At 38.9% G+C, this 23,215-nt stretch overlaps 1 protein-coding gene across 1 annotated transcript; it reads right to left on the reverse strand.

The window, feature by feature from the left end:
* Positions 1–570: 570 nt before the first annotated feature.
* Positions 571–21,486, reverse strand: Rab14 (RAB14, member RAS oncogene family). Its single transcript, NM_026697.4, has 8 exons — positions 21,126–21,486; positions 12,987–13,045; positions 11,878–11,931; positions 10,266–10,443; positions 7,040–7,106; positions 4,110–4,197; positions 3,759–3,789; positions 571–2,813 (listed from the first exon to the last, which is right to left on the reverse strand). The coding sequence occupies exons 2-8, from the start codon at positions 13,036–13,038 to the stop codon at positions 2,636–2,638; spliced, it is 648 nt and encodes a 215-aa protein (NP_080973.1). The 5' UTR covers positions 13,039–13,045; positions 21,126–21,486; the 3' UTR covers positions 571–2,635.
* Positions 21,487–23,215: the final 1,729 nt, after the last annotated feature.

The following is a 23,215-nucleotide window of genomic DNA, read 5'->3' on the forward strand; positions in this document are numbered from 1 at the left end:
ACCAGAGGACATCTTAAAAAAACCTTGTATAGCCTTACTAGTACCATGTGACCACCACCACCCAACTCCTTCCAGCCATCATTTCATTGAACACGTTATTACTTCAAAAACAAAACAAAACACCAAAAATCAACTCCACATTGTGTTGGAGTACTAGTTACCACCAGAGGGGTTCCTCCACAGCAAAAGCAGAGTGAGAAAGCCAGAGGAGGCATCTGCACAATGACAAGCTTTTGTGGGTTAAAAATGAACAGAAATCCACTCTGCCCAGATCCACTGGCTCACAGATGCTGCACTATGACAATCTGCTTATCTTTAAGCTCCCAAATTTATTACACGCTGGTTACACAAACAAATAGAATTTGGCCCCATATACAGAAAAGGGAGAACACTATTAGCTAGCAATGTGCTGGCCTCAAAGATGCAACATACATGGATGAAACTCCAGCTCAATTGGTAGCTTTACTGCTACTCAGACCTCACCATACACTAAGTGCAATGCTGTAGTAAAAACTGATAGTTCAAATATTCATCTGAAAAGTCTTACAGATCAAAAATAATGCAACTATGTTCAATTTAATCTAGATACAGGTACTTTATTTACAAATATTTAGATAATAGCATTTTGTTACATCAAATGAAGAGTACAGCAGTCTGAATAAATCCTTCTGTCACAAAAACAATTAGGACCCACTGTCACTTTGGGAAATGGGGTATTGCACCTAAACAAGCCGAAGGTCTTCACTCTGTGATTGCTACCTTATGTCCCGATGGGTGATTTGTTTTGTTTTGTAAATATATACACACACCAGCAGGTCATGGTCCCTGGGCGAATCCCCTGTGATGCAACAGTGTAAGCAAATGGATCACTCTACATCTTTAACAGAATAGATCAGTCTACTCCAAGATTCCTTTAAGTTAAACAAGGACAAAAAGGTGAATCCACAAGAAAACCGAATCCTATTTTCTGCACATTCCAGTTTTGGCTTTTATTTAACATTGACTATACAAAACTCTGGAACTACCACATGTTTATAATCCAGAAGATGTACTTTTACATTAGTGTCTGGTAAAGAGGGATTTAAAATGTGTATTTTAACACAGCAATGAGCAGAGAGCATTTTATATAATGTGCTGGGGCTTACCTACGTGCACTTCCAATGACCTCTCAATTCCCAGCCACTTTAAACTCAGCTAGAAACCAACCAAGAGAAGGGAAGAACTGAGTGAAGCAGATGCTGCCTAGAGATCTGTTTCTCTTGCAAGGCGTTCTTTCCGTGGCCAGACCACCCAGTGCAAAGTAGCAACTTACATGATGTCAGCATACACATTTAGAAACACCTTCCCTTTTACAAAATAATTTATGCCAACATGACATAAGATAGCCCCTCATACTATGAACACAAAGGATAATACTAAATTATCTCACTGTAGTGTTAAAAACGCACAATTTAAAATCCCTTAACAGCAGACCTGTGGTTCTGGCTATCTGGTCCAGAAGTTGACCATTCCAAGATAAAGGTATAAAAGCTTAAAATGTGCAATATTAAACCCAGCCTTCTTCCTTTTCCTATACAGTAAGGCAAGAATGCAGCCTATAACACAAAATGTTTACAAAAAGAAAAGCAGGTGAGCGCGTTGATTACACAAGAACAGTTAAGAAAATCAGCAGGTATGCCACAGTGCAAAGATGGAGTAGAATCCGCTAGTGTTTCCGCTGATGCCAGGAGCTCTTTCCAGCATTATGTCTGTCCCCAAACACTGCCAGCACCAAGGAGTGGAGCCAGTATTACTTGTGAGCTGCTGTTGTGTCTTATTTCCGTGTGTGAAATGGAAGAGTAACATGGTCACATATAGGTCACACTGTACAAACTGGTATTTTATACTGTTCCAATGCCAGTAATCAATTTATTTTCTTCATTAAAATAATATACACAGAAGGTATTGTTAGTTAGGTTCCTTCAAATTTTATACATATTTACTTTCTGTTAAAGAGAAAAGGATAAAATAGTGTAAAAATTAAAAAAAAAAGATAAAGCTATTAATTAAGCACAAGAAAAGATAAATGGGTATTTTTCCCTGTGCAAGGCTAAGACAGAAGCAAACCTCATCAAGAAAAATGCCACCCCTACAACAGGGAATTTATCCAACAAAAACAAAAGCAGTTGCAGACCCCTTTTCTCTACCATCCAAAGTCATTTCACAGCAATGAACTTACTGGCTACAACAGACATACTCAACAGTTTAAAGATGGGAGGAAGGCTGAAAAGATCAAATTTAAACCGTACAGCGAGACAAAGCCTTGCCAAAAGGGAAGGTAAAAATCAGGTCCAGCAGCAGTGCTCAGTTTAAATCATATATTGGTGACAAACCTATCACAAGGACAATCAAAGGGGGAAAGTCTAGATTTACCATGCAGGAGAGATTTATTACTCTACTTGCCTTTGATAACCTGATTACATCTAGATGTTTAGCAGTTTAGTATTGTTAAACTGTTTTTACAAGAGTTGTTTTTTCTTTTTTCTTTTTTTAATTAAACCCAGTAAGATGTACAGAAGACAAGGAGGCAGTAAAAAGTACTGCTTCCAACAGACAGAGGTGAAAGGTCAAATGAGGGGCCAGAGCAAAGAGGTCACTAGCAGCCACAGCCTTCTCTCTGGGGTTGGGGTTCACTGGTTAGCCGTCCTCCCTGCGGGGCTGAGGGTTTGTGTTGTACACCAGACTCGGCAGCATTCAGATCCAGGCTTCCATCCTGAATGTTCTGATAGATTTTCTTGGCAGCCTCAAGAAAAGCATCTTCTACATTCTCTCCCCTAAGAGACAATCAACAACTTTATTTACAAAGCACAGCTTTCTAGAAAATGTAAGGCATTTACACTGACCTGCTAAACCTTTAGTCAACTGCCATGATGTCTTCCACTTAGCCACTGTCATCTAATAAGAGATTACCAGAAGACTGAGCTAAGAGAACATAGGAAATGTTTTTGGTGGTGAGTAAACAACCCAGTACCAAGCTGTTTCTAAAGCTCAGTTTGCATATTTACATCGTCTACTCACTGCAGGGCTCTGTTAATATACTGCATGAAAACTGAGACGGCCACTCTGAAATGAGCAGGTGCTCCAAATAAAACTTCTCCAAATGTACCGACAGGATTCCAGGCTTTCCATTATTTTATGAACAGCCATGTATAAAACTATGCTATCTTTATCATGCAATGGTGACATAGTCATGTTTAACCATGTTCACAGCTCAGTTCTCTTGGGACCAACAGCAGAGATAAATAACATGAACAGGTTGGCCTGTCCTTGCCTGGTGTGATACAGAACTATGACTGGGAGTGCTGGGATCAATGCTAAACTCCAAGGCAATCAGGAAATGTTCGCTGTGTCTCATTAGTCACTAAGTATGGAGTCCTTGAATCATTAAGGTGCTGTGTGAACATGCTGGCCCAGTGCATGTTCAAGATACCAAACTCAACCTCAGCTGTGAGAGTCAAACACTTGTGAGATGTCAGCACAGTTTCATTTATTAAGCTGGGTTACCAGTGGACACAATGAGGTACAACCCTTTAAGTAAAAGGGTCCCATTCTCTTGTAAAGTGAAACAGGAGCTTCTTCTGCTCACTGCTCTTCCTGCTGTCCACGGCCTCACTACACAGCACAGTTCCCACGCCTGTCTACAGCATCACTCACTTACACAGCACATGATTCTACTCTGCATGGAACTGAAACATGATCTACATTTTAGCCATACTTACGTTTTTGCGCTTGCTTCAAGGAACAATAAGCCTAAAAATAAAATTCAGACTAAAATTAGGACATTGCAGAGTCAGGAGTGCTCCAGTCACATGTGAGTAGGCCCCACAGCTGTCAGTACTCCTACTCCAGCCCTCATGAAGGAGCACGTGTCTGAGGTGCAGGGGCAGATCAGTACTTGTCACTCAGTAGCTGCACTACTACTAACAGGTATCATAGAAACAAACACTTTATTTCCTTATTGAGATTTCTGAATAGAACAAGTTAAAAAAACAAAATTCGAATAGCCGGCATGATCTAATTCTCCTTTCTTTTAAAAAATCCCATAGGAGAGTGTTAAGTCTCAAACCCACCGTTTTCCTCAGCAAACTGTTTGGCTTCTTCATAGGTAACATCTCTCTGTGCTTCCAAGTCTGCTTTATTTCCTATGAGAATTATTACCTAATTCGTGAACAAAAGAAAAGATATCTTAGAACAAAAATACCTATGAAAATTCTCAAATACAAAAGCCTTGACAGAAAAAAAGATGAGCCCTGGACTACACAGCATAAGGCAAGAACACTGAGCAGAACTTTCACAACAAGCTGGCTCAGGTTCTGAAAAATGACTGTAAGGAAGAGAAGGCATATTTCAGATTTGTGGGCCCCACACAAGTCTTGCTGAATATTATTTTTATTGTTGTCACAAATCTCTTAAAAATAGAAAAGTCATTCATTAGGTGAATATGGCTCACAAGCCAATTTGTTCATATCTGGTCTAGGCCAAAAAAAAATAAGCAAAATTAATAAGAAGGCCCTAAAATTAAGTGCAAAGTGCTGTTACCATGAACACTCCCTGGAGAAGGCTTATAGCTTTCAGTTCTCAAAAGATTCTGGGACCTTGAGGAAACTTGAAAACCACTAGTTTAATTCATTCAGGGTAACAGTAATTACCTTCCCCTTAAATTCAAGACAGAGTTAGCAAAGAGGGCATTAGAACCTTAGAGAATGCAAACTGTGACCTAAAGACAAACTATCCCAGGAGAGGTGTAAATTTCTATCAACTTATCAGCAATGCGTGTGTCTGTGAAAGAAGCTGAGGATGGGATAAATACGCAATAGGTTCAAATCCTGGAACAAATACCACACTCTGTCATCTACTTTGGAGTTACCTACTCGAGTAAAATTGTTAAAAGACTAAAGGTAGCCGTAGAAAACAAAGGGGTTTTGTTTGTTATTTAAAGCACAAAGGGGGAAGATATCAGCCCCTCTTCTACTTCCTGCCCCCTTTAACCAGATACAGAGGTTAGGAATCAATGATTTCAACAAAAAAGTGCTTCCCAACTTTTTTTTTCCATATAAAATTAGTACTTGTACTTGTCTCTTCCACTTTCAAATATTTGGGTCCAGTGAACTAATCAATTATTTCCAAGTAAGTTACATGGGTATAATAACAACAACAATAACAACAACAGCAGCAATAATAAAATCATTCTTCAAAGTGCAAGTGACTACTGACAAGGGAAAATAATGTTCATAGTCATTTGAACAATAAAATAATGGCACTTAACAAAAAGATCAAACCCATTCAAATCAAGAAATACTATCTTCAGTATGGGCAAGCATTTGCCTAGCAGGCACTCAGCTATGGTTTTAATCTCCAACACTCCACTCTACCACAACTCTCTTCAAAAAGAAGTATTTTCTCTTTCCCAACTACATATCAATCTCCAATCTTCATTGCCCACCTCCCTCCCTCAAGAGGTAGTCTTGTAACAAAGTGGCACAAAACATTAACAAAAATGAAGAATACATACTTTCCCCATAAAAACAAAAGGCAATTTCATAGGAAACATAGTAATATAAATAAAGTGTGCTTCAAAAAACATTTTCAAAATTTTTTAGTAACTCACAGGGCTACATTATACTGTCAAAACGAGAAACTAACACTGGTACAATTACTGCCCTAAGATACCAGTGTTTTTTGTTTGTTTGTTTTTCAAAAGTGTATGTGGCTGTACCCACATGTGGCTCTGTGCAGTGTTAGAATAGACTCTGGCTGTCACCTCAATCTGGGCACAGAATTATCAACATCATCACCAAGAAACTGCTCTGGCTGTTTTTTCCCAGTTCTATCAACTACCTAACCTGTCACTAACCAACCCTTGGCCATCACTAGTTTGTTCTTTATCTATCTACAATACTGTCATTTTGAAATATGTCAATAGAATCATAGAATATGTAAGCCTTTTAGATTTTTTAAACTCAGCAAAATTCTCTTCAGATTTATCAGCTGATGCTGTTACCCTAATTGCTTCTTCAGTGTGGCTGAATACCAGGTCACTGAAGTGGGAATTGCAACCAAACTGTTGCTGTTCACATATCTGTGGTAGCTGGACTGATTTCCGTTTTTAGTTATCACAAATAAAGCTGCTATGAACATTTATCCATAGGTCTCTATGCATAGCAACAGCCGAGTTTAGTATAAATGAAAATGAAAGCTCTAGGCTCTACACTAGCAAAACAGATCTCTTACCAAGTGCAGGAGGTACAAAGCTAAGTGAAACACTGTTCTTGCAACACCCTCCAGGATACCAGAAGGCCCTGCTCGACTGTGCTCTCCACCACTGAACCATTCACATTTCTAATTCATCATTCAGGTGGTTTTATGGCTTCTCAGTAAACCTGAAGGTTCTCTCTGCTAGACAATAACCCACTGAGGACCAGAAACATGTTTATCTTTGCATACTGTGAAATCTAGCATGGTAGCTGTCCTTCAATAGCTCAGTATCTTTTCTGTCTTGCTAAGAAGTTAATTACTTAAAGTATATAGAATACTTACTTTTAGTTGACATTTTATTGAGATAATTACAAATTCACATGCAACTGTAAAAAACCAAAAAGAGCCCTTGCACAGTTTTGCCCAGTTTCCTCTAATGGTAATATTTTACAAACTTAATCTAGAAGTGTTTTAAATTTATAATTTCAGATTATAATAACTCCAACTGATAGCACCACCTCATTCATAGCTTTTTGTTTTTGTTTTCAAATCCAAACATAAAAAGTATAATAAAAATACTTGGGGCTGGGGATGTAGCTTCATGGCAGATCATCTGCCTCGCATAAATGAGGCCTGCATCTCTAGCATTAAAGAAAATCTGAATGCAATGAATAAATGAGTGAGTGAGAGAATGAGGGAATGGTCTCTTAATCTTAGCACCCAAATAACAATATCTCACCAGTACAAGGCCAGCCTGTTTGGGTTAGCTGATTTTAAATCTCTATACAGTTAAGTGTTGACTTACAGTGTTTGGATTGGTGAGATTCCTTGCGTCTGTCAACCAGCTGCTTAAGTGGTTATATGTACTTCTTCTGCAAAAGTTAAAATTAAAATGTGTTGATTCTACATACGATTGCCATTTGTTCAGAACAACAACAACAAAGAACCAGGTGTGATGTGCCTTACACATGTAATCCCAGCAAGCCAAAGGCACGAGAGCCCTGAATTTGAGCCACCATGGCACTAAGTGAATTCCTTATACCATGGCTTGTACAACAGTCTCAAAAACAAACAAGCAAATAAACATATAAGTCTGTACATAATACATATACAGAATTTAATTGAAAGACCCAAACTATGTGTATTTTTACTTTGATGAGATGGCTACTCCAAAGAACAGCTGTAAACACAACCAACATAATTCTCAAGACTCTAGCCAAACTTTGTTTTGTGTTTTGAAAAGTCTCCCTCTGTAGTTCAAGCCATCTTCCCTCTCTTAATGTAGCCAACTTTCTCTCAATCCTCCCATGTCTTTGATTACAGGTGTGCCACCATACCTGGCCACAAACCCATTATTTTTTTTTAATTAGGTATTTTCTCTATTTACATTTCAAATGTTTTCCTCTTTCTAGGTCTCCCCTTTGGAAAACCCCCTATCCCATTTCCCCTCCCCCTACCTCTTCAAGGGTGCTCCCCCACCCACCCACTCCCAAACTCATTAATTTTAAATAGCTCAATATCCAACTATATTAATAATATCAGAAGTATATATATAAACACACCAATGTGCAAGCAAGGTACATAGAATATTCAGAACCAAGATTTGCAGTTTAGAGTCAAAACTAACATTCCTTGAAATTATCCATATTTTCTAATCACAAATTGGATAACAGTACCAAAATGTTTACCAAGCAAAATTCCCAAAGGAAAAAATATTTTTGCTTCTACCTTCAAGTTACGATTTTTAGTCAGAAATAAAAGACAGACATATTAAATTAGTACATAATTCATCTTTCCTAAATTGTTCTTTTAGTTTCTTTTTTCTTTTTCCTTTTTTGAATGTTTCCCAGGCCCACCAACTTGTGACCATCTTCCTAAATGCTAGAATTCCAGGCATATGACACCATGCCCAGATTACTACTCTGGACTGAGTTAATACACAGATTAAAAACTGCCTTTAAAAAAGGCATTTAATGAGTTCATCTAAAAATTCAAGACCTCAGCTACCGGAAAGAAAGCTTGTATCTTGTCACTCTTATCTGCATGGCACTTAAAGCCGCTAGAGATTCAGACTATGGCACTGTTCTATTCCACATGGTGTCATCTGCACTAGTCCAGTTGACCCTAACACAACAAATCAATCCACGCACAGACGGTCTCTGGGTTAGGATGGCTCAGCTTTCTACTCTTGACTTCACGATATATTCTGACTGTCTGGCAAAACAACTGACATAATAAGCTTCATTATCAATTTAGGAAAATGGCTTGTAACAATTATAGCTGATGCCGAAGATAAAAAGCATTATTAAAGCAGGAACTTCTAAGCTGTAAAATGTTAAGGATTTACAGAAATAAGTGGTAGAAAATAGTGTCATTTCTCTACCAGCAACCTGTGACTATGAACTGTCTAAAGTCATCTAACATCCAAAGTACTTCTTTCAGTAAATACTGAAATAAAACGCATCACCATAAACCCTTTAAAAATACAATTTACTTTTAGTATCACTACTAAATTCTAGAACATTCACAGGATCCCCAAAAGAGAAATTTTGTGCCCAGTAACTGCCATGTCCTTGTAATCTTCCTGCCTATTCTAGATAAATAGAGTCACAAGTGGCCTTTACACTTACATATAGCATTTATCAGTCATCCTTTTTATAGCTCAAAAACAGTTCATTGTGTGGATAGCCACCTGATGTATATTCATTCCTTTAGCTGATGGACATTTCTGCTGTTTCCATATGAAGTGCTTGCATACACTTGAATACACATAAATTTCACCACAGTATTACTATACTTAAAAGATATGTTTAAAAAGCAAAATAAATTGCATTTTAAGCACACATCATATTTAAGTGTATTGGTAATGTATGGGACATTTAATTACATTAAGTCTTCAGGAATGCAATAAAAACTCATATTGAGGCAGTTCTGTACAACAGCCAGGTTTACAGTCTCCATTTACTGATCGTGTTACCAACTGCCCATTGAGTGAGGAAAATGAAGACTTCCTTTACTGTGTGCTGAGACTTTACTGAGGTTTTAGATACATGATTATAATCAGTCCCTATAAATATTCTAAAGGCAGCATTTTCAAGAGTGTGTCAAAGTCAGAGAAGTTAGCAAGGGGCTCCTTTCCTGTGGACGGCTCAGTCTTATGCTCAGGTTCGCTGACTGTTTAAAATGAAACAGCATAAAGCTTTTTCTCAGTAACTCTCCAGCTGTCCCTCGGTTCCACTCCCTTCTCGCTAAGGAGGAAGTCTTCTTAGGGGTGCTTTTGGCTGACGCTCTGCATCATGATGAAAGGAGACTGGTTCATTTTTATCTTACAGGAGAGAGCTGTTCAGGTCTAGTAAGTGGCAGTTTGACTACATGCTCCAAAGTCAAACCTTTATATTCCTGTTTTGTGACATCATGTCTAATGTTCTGAGTTTCTAGAAAGAGCCATGTTGTCATGAATTGAATCCTGATGCAATGTTTTAAGTCACTTCAATCCATGGTAGAAAAATGAATTTAAGTAAATGAGTAATTACTCAAACATCATACATAAACCAACACCAAAATGTCAAAAAAGTCAACTTATCATAAAAGAACCTTTTGTTGGCCTATAGATGAGAAAACAGGATCTGTTTCAGTCTATCATGCTTCCAACGAGACTAAGTATTTCACTCCTCACTGCTACTATTTACAGAGGGTGTCAATTTTAACACAGACTGAATACAATTCCGAAGCACTGGCTTGCCTTTCTTGAGAGAAAAGTCTCATACAAAGCCACCTCTCTGCAACAACTAACTCAGCTCCACAAACTGTGCTCTTCTTTTAGGTCCCCATTATCTCATGGTCTTTCTTTAACCAACTTCCAGGGAAGAAGATCAGAATGTTAATTTTTCAAGCTTTAGAGTAGAAATCATAAAACCCAAATAAATTAGTTTACAGATATCCAATTATAAACTAAAGGAGGCCCAAATCAATAGAAAAGAAACCATACTGCCCAAAGTAGTGGTCTACTCCAAAGTGGGACATCATCTTACCTGGTGATGTCATACACCATGAGCGCACCTGCAGCTCCTCTATAGTAGCTCCGTGTAACCGCTCTGAACCGCTCCTGCCCTGCTGTATCCCAAATCTGCAGTTTGATTTTTTGACCACTAACTTCAATTATTCTTGTACCAAATTCAACACCAATTGTGTGAGGACAATCAGCCATAACTGTTGGAGAAGAGGAAATAGACAAATTTCAAAAAATGTGTGTGGAAAGCAGCACAAAAATGCTATGTTCTCAATTATATTTTACTTATCAATTACAACATACTGGCCTCTTTTTCCACTACCCATGATAAGAATTGTATTCTAAACTTTAGCCAGTGATAAAGATAGAAAAAATCCTATTATTATTTCAAAATTAAATTATAGTGAATAAATGATACATACAGGAAAAAAATGTTTGAGATAATGCATTTTGGGGGTGGGGAGCTAGAGAGATGTCATAGTGGTTAAGAACATTATTTGCTGTCCTTCCAGAGGACCAGAGTCTAGTTCCCAGAACCACCTACACTGAACAATTCCCAACTGCCTATAACTTTCAGCTCCAGGGAATCCAACACCCTATTCTGGCCTCTGTGTGTACCAGTCCATATGTAACATACATGTTCATACAGAACAACATGCATGATCATGCAGGTGCATGTGTGCATGCACACGCAGGCGTGCGCGCACACACACACACACACACACACACACACACACACACACACACACAAATAAAAAGTTGATTAAAAAGATACATATTTAAAGTGAAAGAAAAAGATGGGGTTATTTAAATTTAACATTCTACACTTTTAGAAATTAATACATACTATGCAGTGGTGGCACACACCTTTAATCCCGGCACTTTGGGAGATAGAGGCAGGTGGATCTCTGTGAATACCAGGACACACAGGGCTACACAGAAATTCTGTCTTGAAAAGACAAAATAAACATATCAAAAAAACCTGCCATGATGGTTTGCATCTTTAATCTCAGCATTCAGGAGGCAGATCTCTTTGAGTTTGAGGACAACTTAGTCTACATAGTCAAGTCCAGGTCAGCCAGAGCTACACAGTGAGACTCTGTCTTTATTTATATATGAATAAATAAGAAGAATCAAAGTGAATATAATCAGACATCATGATGTTAAAAAACAAAAAACTAACAATTTAACTGGCAATACTGTATTTTATCTGAACCCATTAAAAAAAAATCCATGCCCCTTGGGTCTCGAGAAATGATTCAGCAGTTAAAATTATGTACTGATCTTAGAGAAGATCCAAGTTCGGTTCCCAGCAGCACATCCAGATGGCTGACAACCATCTGTAACTCACTCCAACTCTTGGAGATCTGTTGTTTCTGGCCTCTAAGGGCACTTGCACTCACAGGTATATAACCCTACAAGCACACATACAAACACACACACACACTTAAAAATAAATCTACTAAAACAAACTGCAGAAAAATAATCATGGCACTTTAAAAACCTAAGTGTAAATATAGAGACAGGTTATAATTAAATGCATAAAATACACTAAAAATAGTACTTTTTAAAATGTAGAGAATGTGACAATAAAGTAAACTACTAATTTTTTTTACCTTTAGTATTGAACTTACATTTTTTTTCTGTAAATTGATGAAGCAAGCAAGATTTTCCTACTCCCATATCCCCTGTTTAAAAAAAGAAAATGTTTCAGATGGTAATTATATTTCTCAATTTTTACGCGTATAATCATAAGCAATGACTGCTGCATATCAGCATATCCTATACACCTCAAGTTTCTGAACACTTGGAATATCTGCATCTTCCTCCTTTATTATGAATTCAAAAGACGTTTAACTGAGCACTTCTAACTTTTAGCAGGATAGAATTTTGCCGTAAATTAGTGTTTAGTAAATAGACAACAAGTTCAACAGGACTTATAACAGAAAAATTATTGTGGTGAGTTTTTTTTTTAAATTTGAACTGTTTCCAAGTGGGTATCCCAAGTGCATTTATTGGTTTATGCAAATGAACTATCACAAAAGCAAACAAATAAATAACAAATTAAAATCTGGAAGTTTGGCTAACTGTGTTGTCTTACCTCTATATTACAATAGAGGCCATCTCACAACGCTATACAAACTTGACATCAAAGCAAAAGAGATGACATTTCTTTTCTTTCCTTTATTTACGGGTTGTTGTGTTTTGTTTTCCATTGCAGAGATCAAACACAAGCCCACAGCCAGGATAAGCTTGTAAGAGCTCTTCCACTGGTCTCAGCACAGCATCTGGGCTTTTACCTGTTATTTATAACCATTCCTGGATAAATGCATTAAGAGAATCTAAGCAAAGTCTTGACATTTAAGAAACAAATCTATTTGTGTGTGTGTTTGTGTGTCACAACCAATTCTGAATCGGTGTTCTCTACTTATTTTGGAATTCAAGAGGACCTGAAAACTTTTATGACATTGGGATATTTCGGCACTAGCAGGAAGTTAATTTTATAACCTCAACAAGTTCGCAGGTGGCCCTGAAGAACAACCACCATCATTTCATTGGTGGCCAGAGACTAGATAAGTACCCAGTGCCATGTTAGAAAAGACATATGCATCTTCATCAAAAAGCTTTAGTTCTGAAGCCAATAAAGCAAGCACTTCTGCAGCAGTATGTTAGGTACTGATGTATACGTGTTTCATGTGTTAACTTTCTTTGGAGGACAAGCATACACATTAAGTAAACTTACCAATAATAATATACTTAAAGATGTAAGAGTAGTTGTACGGTGCAGTTGCCATGGTGGCACTAAAAACAAAGAAAACTATGTTACTTCAGAAAATAGTTTACAAGTTATAGAAACCAATATTACTACTGCCTTTCCAAAGGCAAAGCAGATATATTAAACACGCATACTTATCTTTTAAATTATCATACATATTAAGAAAACACACTGACTACACAAACAAAATTTTTATCTAAGCCAGTAAAATTCCCAAACTGACCAAACTCTCTCTTGAATGCTACTTTAGTATTCTCATGTGATCCACAAAAATGTGGAAAAAAAGAGTTTTACTCTAGGAACTATATAAAGAAAAAAGTTATTCTGGAAATCTTACAAAGAAGAAAGTCTTTATGAATTTAAATTCAAACATCATTACATAGTTCCTTCTCCCTTTAAGGTCCTTTTCCTTGTTAACTGGTCAAATAAGTTATAATATCAAAAGTAATCACTAACATAAATACAAAAATAACTTTCTCCTCTAGTTTAAATCAATACTTAGCAAAGAATCTGAAGTCTAGAATGAGCATGTAATCCAAATCAAATTGACATCAAAATTAGATTTTATCACACAAAAGTGTCATTCCTATAGAATTTTAAAAAGGAGAACATAATTAGCAATTTCATATGGTTCAGCTTAATATAGTATTTAATTATTAAAAACACATGAATTGAGTTCTGTATACTATTCTAGGAGAAAAAAAATGCTATAAAGCTGTATTCACACTTATGAAACCCAAAAGCTTACATGTTAAGATACTTCCAAAGACCACAGCCTACTCTTTCCTTAGTCATCAGGTAAACTTAACCTAAGAAAAATTCCAATTTTGTTCCTAAACCTTCAATCTCACAGGCACAATCACACTCGTTAATCTTGGCTGATACTCAGGAGACTGAAGGATTGTTTGAATCCAGGATTTTGAGGTCGGCCTGGACAATACAGAGACCTGTGTCTCAACAACAATAATCTTCCCAAATAATTCATGTGCTGTATAAATGTTTCATGTGTTAACTTTCTTTGGAGGACAAGCATACACATTAAATAAATTTACCCATTAATAATATACTTAAAAATGTTGGGGTAGTGGTGTCTCAATGTGTCTAACACTGTGCTATGTTCTAGAGAAACACATCCTAATAGCGATAACAACATCTAATGAAGTTATTTTTTCACCAGTTTTCAGCTAAGGAAAGACAAAACTCATACATCTCAAGACTTATGAACTGTTCAAAAACTTGTGCTTTCTAGTGTTTTAATGACTATTTTGTGATAATTTTATGCTATATTTCAAATAAAATTTCAACATAACAAAACTAAATCTATAGGAGGAACATCTGCAATAGGTGAAGAATCAAGGAAAAAGAAATCCTTAAATACAGAAAACTAAAGAGTGCATCTCATAATTACAGTCACCTTACTTTGCTGTACAGACAACAGTCAACCCAAGTCCATGCCTTGCTCCCAATGCACCCAGCATGTTGTGACACATAATCAGTCCTCCACATCTCAGAAAACTCCCTTAACCAGTTCTTTCAGGAGGAGTTTTTCTAGTTGGATCAGCTGGGCTCCTAGATGGTAACTCTTACCTCTTTTCTAGCTACTACTGGGACTCACTTTAAAATGAACTTGGCCTTAACCTAGGCAGTGAAGTGGCACATGCCTTTAATCCCAGAACTCTGGAGGCAGAGGCAGGAAGATATCTGAGTTCAAGGCCAGCTTCGTCTACAGAGTGAGTTCCAGGATAGCCAAGGCTACACAAAGAGAAACTCTGTCTCAAACAAACTAACAAAAACCCCACTACAACTTGGCCTCAAGGTTAAACTTGATTTAAATTATTTACCTGATCTCTGAACCAGCTACTTACAAGGGGTAGAAGAAACCCTCAAATTAAGTAATTTTCAAGATTATTAAATTCCTAACCTATTAATTTCTCTTCTGTATGGAAACAGTTATATTTTTTCCTCAAATTAGTTTTTAATTCCTAAAACTCCTTTCCAAAGTAATCATTTGTAAATTAGTTCTCTAATTTACTCCTCCCCTTGATTTTCCTATTTTCTTTTGACTAAAAGAAAACTTTAGTCTTTTGACTAAAGTTTTGTGTACATACTTTTGCTTCCTACTATTTTATTATGTTAAAATCCAGCACTAAGGAGACAGAGGCAGGCAGATCTCAGGGAGTTTACTTACATACTCTGTATAATTATTTCCAGGATAACCAGCGCTATGCAGAGACCTTGTTATAGGTAGATGGTGGGTGGATAGATAGACAGGTGACAAACAAGTAAACAGATAAATAAAATTACAGGGCTTGTGCTGTATCTTAGTGTTGAATGCATGCTTAGTTATGCACAAGGCCCTGGCTTCAAGCCCCAACACACAACACCCAAAAATCATGGTCTTTAAACAGTCCCAAAGTCAACTAACTTCAAGTGTTCTAGGAGCAACTGTGAATTATAATTCAATTCTACTTGGACTAACTGTGCACATGCTACTAGTCACATATAGCATCCTCTAAAATATCAACTAAAATGATGAATTTTTTAAAATAATAAGCGTTTTCTAGATAATCGCTATTCAGGATGAACACAGATGCTTTGTTTTTACTTTACCACAATAATTTTTTGGTTCAAGTTTCTTTTATAATTACAAATAAAAGCCCTGAAAAACATAAACAGGGAGACAGTGCTGGGAATGTACCTCATTGATAAGTGTTTGACTAACATGTACCAAGACTCAGCTGCACACATAAACCAGACCTGGTGGCACAGGCCTGTAACCTAGCACTCGGGAAAAACACCAGTCCAGAAGTTTGAGATCATTCTTGGTTACATGTTAAGTTTGAGGATAGCCTTAGCTACATGAGATACTGTCTCAAAAGCAAACAAACAAAATACAAATTTATTCATTTCTGCAAAACATCTTTCTTATTCAAAAATAAGAAACTGGTAAATTTTAAATAATCCCATAGTCTGTCTCTTAGTTAAGATACATGCTTACAAGTCATATGCAAGGGGCTCCTTTCTGAACAAAGCAATGCACACTTTCTCAAAGCATGCCACTGAGAAAGTGAACAAAAGATTTTTGCCTAGCTTTGGAAAGAGAAAAAATAGTCCTCTGTTATTTAAGAGCAAGTTTGTTTTAAAAGCTCAAAGGTCAAAAAAGGCAGAGGGTGGGGGATGTGCAGGGAATGTGGGTTAACTCATGGTGAAAGCACAAGTCACAACACTGCAGTATCCGCTGATTTTCTTTCTTTCTTTCCTTCCTTCCTTCCTTCCTTCCTTCCTTCCTTCCTTCCTTCCTTCTTTCTTTCTTTCTTTCTTTTTTAGAGCTTGGCAATATTTTGTAACTTGTGTGGTTAAAATGCATCTTCTTCCCATTTTGTTTTGTGAAATACGGTCTCATGATATCATCCCGGCTTGCCTGGGACTCACTACACCAACCATTTACAATACTCCTGTCTCAGCCTCTTGAGTCTGACTACAGGAAGTGCCACCCTTTGTTCCTTTTTTTAAATAAAAATTACTTGGATAAAATTGACATAAGATCACCTTTAATGCTTCTGATTTTTTTAAAAATAAAAAAACAAAAGGATTGCTGCGTTTATGAAAACAAGCGTGATGAACAATTTGTAAATTAGTAACAGCTTCTATCGTTTCCATTTTGGGGGCACTTAACAAATACCAGGCAGTACTCTAAGTGCCACTTCATCTGACTGCTGTCCTTGTAAGACTGCTACTAGGTTCCTCATTTTACAAAAGAGGAAATGGTCTCAGAGGAAAGCAGTCTGTCTAGCTCAGGCAGTTTGGACCAAGTCTATACTGTATCCAGCCCAGTTAAAAACACAAATTCCCCTTTCCAAACAGCACCACCCTGCCTCCTCCAGGTGATACTTTTAAGGCACAGACCTTTCACTCCTTTGCTTCTAATTTAACACTCTGAATAAGAAATATTAAATAATTACACTAGGAGTATACACAATTTTAAGAAATATAAATAATTGGTAATGTTGATTTATTATTATTTATCCATAGTAACAATAAGGAAAATTTGAGAATAAATCATTCAATGATCTGTGTGACTTATACTAATTCTTAATTCCTACAACTCTGTAAAGCTATTATTTTCATGCAAAAATTGAAGAACTTGAGATTTGGTGAAATTCACTACATTGGCCAACGTTCTAAAGTTAGTAAATGGACAACCTAGAACTTAAGCTCAGAGGCCTGACACCAAAGAGCATAATGCTCTCTACTTAACTAATTATTGAAGACATGCAAGGTGGACACATAAATGTCCTTGGCTACCAAAAGAAACCTTCACAAAGTGCCTTTAAGCACTGATAATTGTTGCACTATGTAATCAGGTGGCCAGTTTTAAATATTAAGTATCCTTAATGTTGCTTTAACAAAGGGGTTTTCAACTTTACCTTAGTATGAAATGTACCTATGTTAAGGAGGTATATAAATAAGCTTTACTTAAAGATGGAACATAGCAATTATATAAAACATGCAACACTTAATGAAATCACGGACATATTCCTGAGTCAAAACATCTATATTAAATGGTTATGAAACATATATTGCATGCTAGTCATTGTCATGTCAAACAAAATCAGATCTCTTACTGAATAAGGTTATATAAATGAGTTTTAATTTAAACAAAATGTATTTTATGAGAACATTTTGCCTACATGTATAGTACATACTCCTGTCAGGCCCCTTAAATCTGGAGTTATGGCTGGGCGTGGTGGCGCACGCCTTTAATCCCAGCACTTGGGAGGCAGAGGCAGGAGGATTTCTGAGTTCGAGGCCAGCCTGATCTACAGAGTGAGTTCCAGGACAGCCAGGGCTACACAGAGAAACCCTGTCTCGAAAAAAACCAAAAAGAAAGAAAAAAATCTGGAGTTATGGATGGTCGTGAGCCACCACGTGCGTACTGAGAATCAAACCTGGGGCACCTACAAGAGCAGATTTTTATCCACAGAGCCATCTCTCCAGTCCCAAATGACTAGTTCTAAAGGTGCTGGTAGAGGCCTCAGAGTAAAAAACAAAGCTCCTACTAACAGGCATTTTCTCAGGCTTATATTTTAACTCCTATGTGTTTATTTATACACTGTCATTCACTGTTTACAGCTACTGTAGTCTATTCCTTAGATTACTAGGCAATCTTTACAATAACAAGAGGAAAGCAACACACTAAGTACTCCTGGTGGCCTAAAGTCTTAATACTGCTCTTCAGTTTTAGGGTTTTTATGTATTTTGTTATAAACACTGGAGACCAGACTACTTTTGTGATTAAACACCAACAACATAAAAATACCCCACATCTACTAATCACAAACAATGTTGAAAGGTTTTAACAATAATCAAAAAGGGAGTAACATTGTCTCTACCTTCATGGAACTCAAGAATGGGTGCATCCTTGCTTAGAGGCCCCTGAACTGGAATTCTATGCCACATGTTAGTCAGGTGGACAGGAAACTTCTATAATTAATCGAATAATCAATCTAATCCAAATGGTCAATTTTCTTTCCATAATAGAAATACAACCTTGGAAAATAACCTGCCCATTTCTGAAACCAACTTTTCATAACTCACTTAAGATTACACTTTTGTGTAAATTAATGTAATAAAAAATTTAAAATACCAGACTGCTTAACAATGTCCACAGAGAAAGACAAAACCTTCCCACTAATGATAGTGTGCTATGAATAAGAAATGAAGTACTCCCAAATCTGTTTTCTGATTTCCATAAAAGTATTTAACAACAACAACAACAAAACAATGGTACCTGCACTTGAAAGAATTAGTAAAAGCTTACTAATGACTTGTCTCAGACCCAGGTGAGTTTGGTAGGAGCAGTGTAGAGATAGACCAAGACTGTTCACTGCAGACACTGATCAGTAATACAGTATTAATGCTCACTATACTGATGCTTTATTTTGCAAACTTTAAAAAGTTTGAAATATAGTATAACTTAATATTAATAATAATTTGTCTCCTGCATACTTTTAAAATACTTGTGTATGACTGTATGTGTGCACATGTGGCACACATGTAGATATTAGAGAGAATAACTAGCATGAATCCTTTCTCTCCTCCTTCTGGGTGGGTTCCAGAATCTAAGTCTGGTTGTCAGCGTGGCAGCAAAAGACTTTACCTACTGAGCCATCTTGCCAGGCCCACATTGCTAACGTTTTTAATGTCATAAACACCTCGAGAGCTATAGTTTGAACATTTTTATCTTACAAGTCTTGCTAAGAGTATGCAAATAAGACCTATAAAACCTGGCTGCAAGAAATTTTCAAGCTCTGTTGCAAAGCTTAAGTTTACAAATATACAATTTAACATGAAAAATATAAAGCAAATTTTTTTAAAAAGCCTTAATTCCAAGGAATTTTCAATAGCAATTATAATCTAAGGTTTTTACACCTTTACAATAACTCCACTTACTGAGCCCCTAATATAAACTAGCTACTTTATAAACAATTTCTAACCCTAAAAATTCATTTTACAAGTTAGGAAACCGGGTCAGAAGTGATTTACTGATGGTTATATACTACTAAATGGGCAGGTAAGATTAAGCCAGAGTCTACTTCGACAGTACTTGTCCAACAGATATTAAACACCCATTATATGGCTAGCAAAACTACAGGCAACTTGCATGTCAAACCTGAGCTTTCTTTAATTCTAGTTAATCCTTAAAATGACCCTGAAATGTGGGCACAATTTATAAGGACACTGAGTCTGGGAGGTTAGCTAACTTGGTTAGGATCAATTCAGTAACTAACATGTAGGTATGGTTTGGGCGATTTTACTTGACCATGCACGAAAGCGTGTAGGCTAAGGTTTTGTGCCTTGGGTTCTGCCATTTCCTAGTTACACTGAATTCCCGAGATAATCGCCTGCTGCAGGGAAGGGAAAAGAGGAAGCTGCATTATTAATGGGTCAAATTTGTACTCAACAATCACATTTACATAAAAGGTAATTGAAACAACATGTCATGACCAGTAAACTTTCCAAGAATTTCCATACTTGGCTGTGCAGCCACCAAGAACATAGCTTTCTTCACAAATACGGAGGACATGCTACCACCACCTCTCCTCCAAGGAGCATTTGCCAGAGTAGCAGCTGACATGATAGATTTTGGGTCTTATCAGTTCTCACCCAGTGTGAATGGAGAGAAAATGGAATTCAGTTGTCTCCTCTCTGAACCGATCCAGTATTGTGTATCTCAGCCCTCGTGGAATGTACTGTAGTACAAAACATACCAGCCAGGATAGGGAGAAGCCATCATTTGTGTTCCATCATTACTCAGCTACAGGACAACTTCTGGCTTCGGTCCGTCCCTCGCCCCTTATTAAAAAAATGCGGAAAACTCTCAAAAGGCACTCGAAGCAAGCAAGCTATGTGTGAAGACACCTAAACCCGTGTCTGGCACACACTGGAGTTTTAGCGTTCCCGTTCCATCGTCTTTTCTCAAATTCTCGAGATGCCCAAACTTTTTCCCTTCGTTCTTTCTAGATGCTGTCTAGGTTCCAACCAGTGCAGGCTGGCCAGGGACTTTACAGGGATTCGGAGAACCTCGCGCACAGTCCCACACGCCCAATCCTCAGCCGGGACGACAGAGCGGTGGCTTACAAGGACACGGGAGCCAGCCCGAGACGCCGAAGCGCTGCCTTTTGTTGAGGCCCTGTAGGGTGGGACTGCCACGGCTGGGGGCTCGTGGGTGGCAGGCCGGCGCGCCACGCGTGGGGCAACACTGCGGGGGTGTTCTACAGCCGCGGGCAAAGGCGGCGAGACTCGGGCCTGCGGAGGCCGCGGCTGTGCCCCGCAGGTCGGACGGATGAGGTGGGAACACACCCTCCCTGCACGCCTCGGAGCCCGGCTGCGGGCAGGGAGCGCGAGCCGCCCGGGACGGCGCGGGCGACAGCTCGCCCCGCGGAGTCCTGTCAGGCCGGCGCCCTCCGCCGACCCCCGGGCTGGCCGCGGCCTGCGGGGCCCAGCCCGGGACGCCGCCCGCCTACCTCTCGGCTCGCCTCCGCCCCTTGGAAGGGCCGGGCTGGGAGGCTGGCTCCGGCGGCCCCTGCGGAAGGCCTTGGTTACCTGGGGGGTTGCTGGTGGCTGGGCAGCTTTCCGGACGGGAGGGGGACGTCAGGACGAGGAAGCGGAGGGCGGACGCGGCGGGAGGGAGGCCGGAATCCGTCAGCCGAGGCCCTGGCAGGTAGGCGGGCTGGCCGGAGGTTGCAGACACTCGGGTGGCAGTCGCGGTGGCGGCGGCGGCTGCTCCTGCGGCTCCCTCAGGATCTTCCTCGGGCTGGCCCAAGATGGCGGCGCTCCCTGCACAGGGTTTCCTGTCACCCTCGCAATGGGCCGGACCACAAAAGAAGGGGGGAGGATGCGCGCGCAGCCAGCGGAGCCCGGAAGAGGGTGGTGGAGACTAACCTGACGGCCACGCCCCTTCGTCAGTTCGCCCCTCCGGAGTAGACCCGCCTCGGCCTCGGCCCGCCCCCACTGGTCCTCACGCCTGAAGGAGGCGGGGAAAGGAGCCTGCGCAAGCGTAGTCGTGTGCCACGCCTCCCGGCGGAGTTACTGCGCAGGTTCGCACGCTGTTTTCTAAGGGTTGACAGTGTCTGTCCAGAATTGTCGCCGTTAGAGACCTAACTATTTTTAATACGCGTAACTGCTTATCACTGGGCCGCCTCTGTATACCGGCTTCTGGAACACACACGTATTTACTGCATTTATTCAACATTTACAGACCAATTGGAGACTAGTAGGAACAAGGCTGGCCAACACCCAGAGACGCTTCTCGTGCCATCAGAGGCAAAAGGGTGGTTCACATTGACCAACCCATTTGTATAATCATGTAGCTAGGAGGTGGCCCTTTCTTGTGTTTCATCTTTGTCTAGCTTAACCTTGCTTTGCGGACACCAGCAACAGGAAGAGGGAAACTTGACATTTTTACTCCCACCTTCCCAAGACACTTCCCACTCCCACCTTCCCAAGACACCTTGGTGAAAGCAACAGTTTCACTTTCTTGGTCTTTCGTCTTTTTGCCTTGTAGAACCTGGATGTGGATTTACTTATCTTACATTTACGTTTATCTTACATTTCCTTTTTTTATCTTATTATTTATTTGACATTTACGTTATTTATCTTACATTTACGTTTAATTTATATTTTACAATTACATTGCCACAAGGATGGATATGTTAATAACGCAAAGCAAAGCAATTTTTTTTTTCAGCATAGAAGTTGACCTTTTTTCTCCTGATTTTTTTTGAGGAGTGGAGTGGGGTTCAATACAGGATTTCAGTATGTACTTCTGGTTCCCCTGGAACTCACTATGTGAATCAGGGTGGCCTCTAACTTGCAGAGATTTGCCAGTCTCTGTATTCCCGTGTTATGGTTAAAGACATGCACCATCACACCCAGGTTTCCCCCCATGATTTTAAAGGATTTGGTACATATCTTGTGTGTCTCTGAAGGGACTATGGACTGTAACCATTATCCCTACCATGCCTAGTGGATAAAATGGCCCTTTCCAGAACCCCCAAAGAAAAGTCGCAATTCTAAGCGTTTAAAACCTTTCGTTGTAAACTGGTTCTGCCTTAGGAAAGTGAGATGTCATTAGAAAAATACATAGCAGTTTGAAAATCTCTTGTTTTGATAAATACATGATACAGACAACAGTTTTATACATGTCATTTACTTTCTCAGGTCCTCAGACTTTTCTCCAAAGTAAGGATGTGATATCTAATTCCTATCTTTCTTGTTAAAATTAAATAGACAATGCATACAAAATTCCTGGCATATAATACCTTGAATGGGGACTATTATTATTTGATAAGCATAAGGTACTCTCTTCCAGTCCTGGAGGTCAGTGGTTTAATTCATTGTGGTGGTTTAAATAAGAATGGGCCCCATATGACATATATAAGATAGAAATTGGTGCCATGGACTGGGGTGTTGTGTGACAGTCATGACCATTCCATTTGTTGGAGGAATATGGAAACAACTGGGACTTTGGACTAGAAAAAGCATTGGAGATTTTAAGTGGGGCTTAATATGCCATCCTGGTAGGAACATGGAAGACAGTGCCGAGGGCAATTTGAATAGGAACCTACTCAAGATATTTCAGAGGGGAATAATGAGTGGCCTAGAGGCCATCCTTGTGATATTTTGACAAAGAA

Source organism: Mus musculus, chromosome 2 (assembly GCF_000001635.26).
Source record: "Mus musculus strain C57BL/6J chromosome 2, GRCm38.p6 C57BL/6J".
NCBI classification, from domain to species: Eukaryota; Metazoa; Chordata; class Mammalia; order Rodentia; family Muridae; genus Mus; species Mus musculus.

What these genes read in the sequence shown, in the direction of transcription:
- Rab14 (NM_026697.4), bottom strand. Translation starts at nt 13,038, where the DNA reads ATGGCAACTGCACCGTACAACTACTCTTACATCTTTAAGTATATTATT. An exon ending in TCAATTTACAGAAAAAAAAT is followed by an intron (nt 10,444 to 11,877) that starts GTAAGTTCAATA and finishes CTTCTCCAACAG; the next exon opens with TTATGGCTGATTGTCCTCAC. An exon ending in CTTGAAGCAAGCGCAAAAAC is followed by an intron (nt 2,814 to 3,758) that starts GTAAGTATGGCT and finishes ATTGTCTCTTAG; the next exon opens with GGGAGAGAATGTAGAAGATG.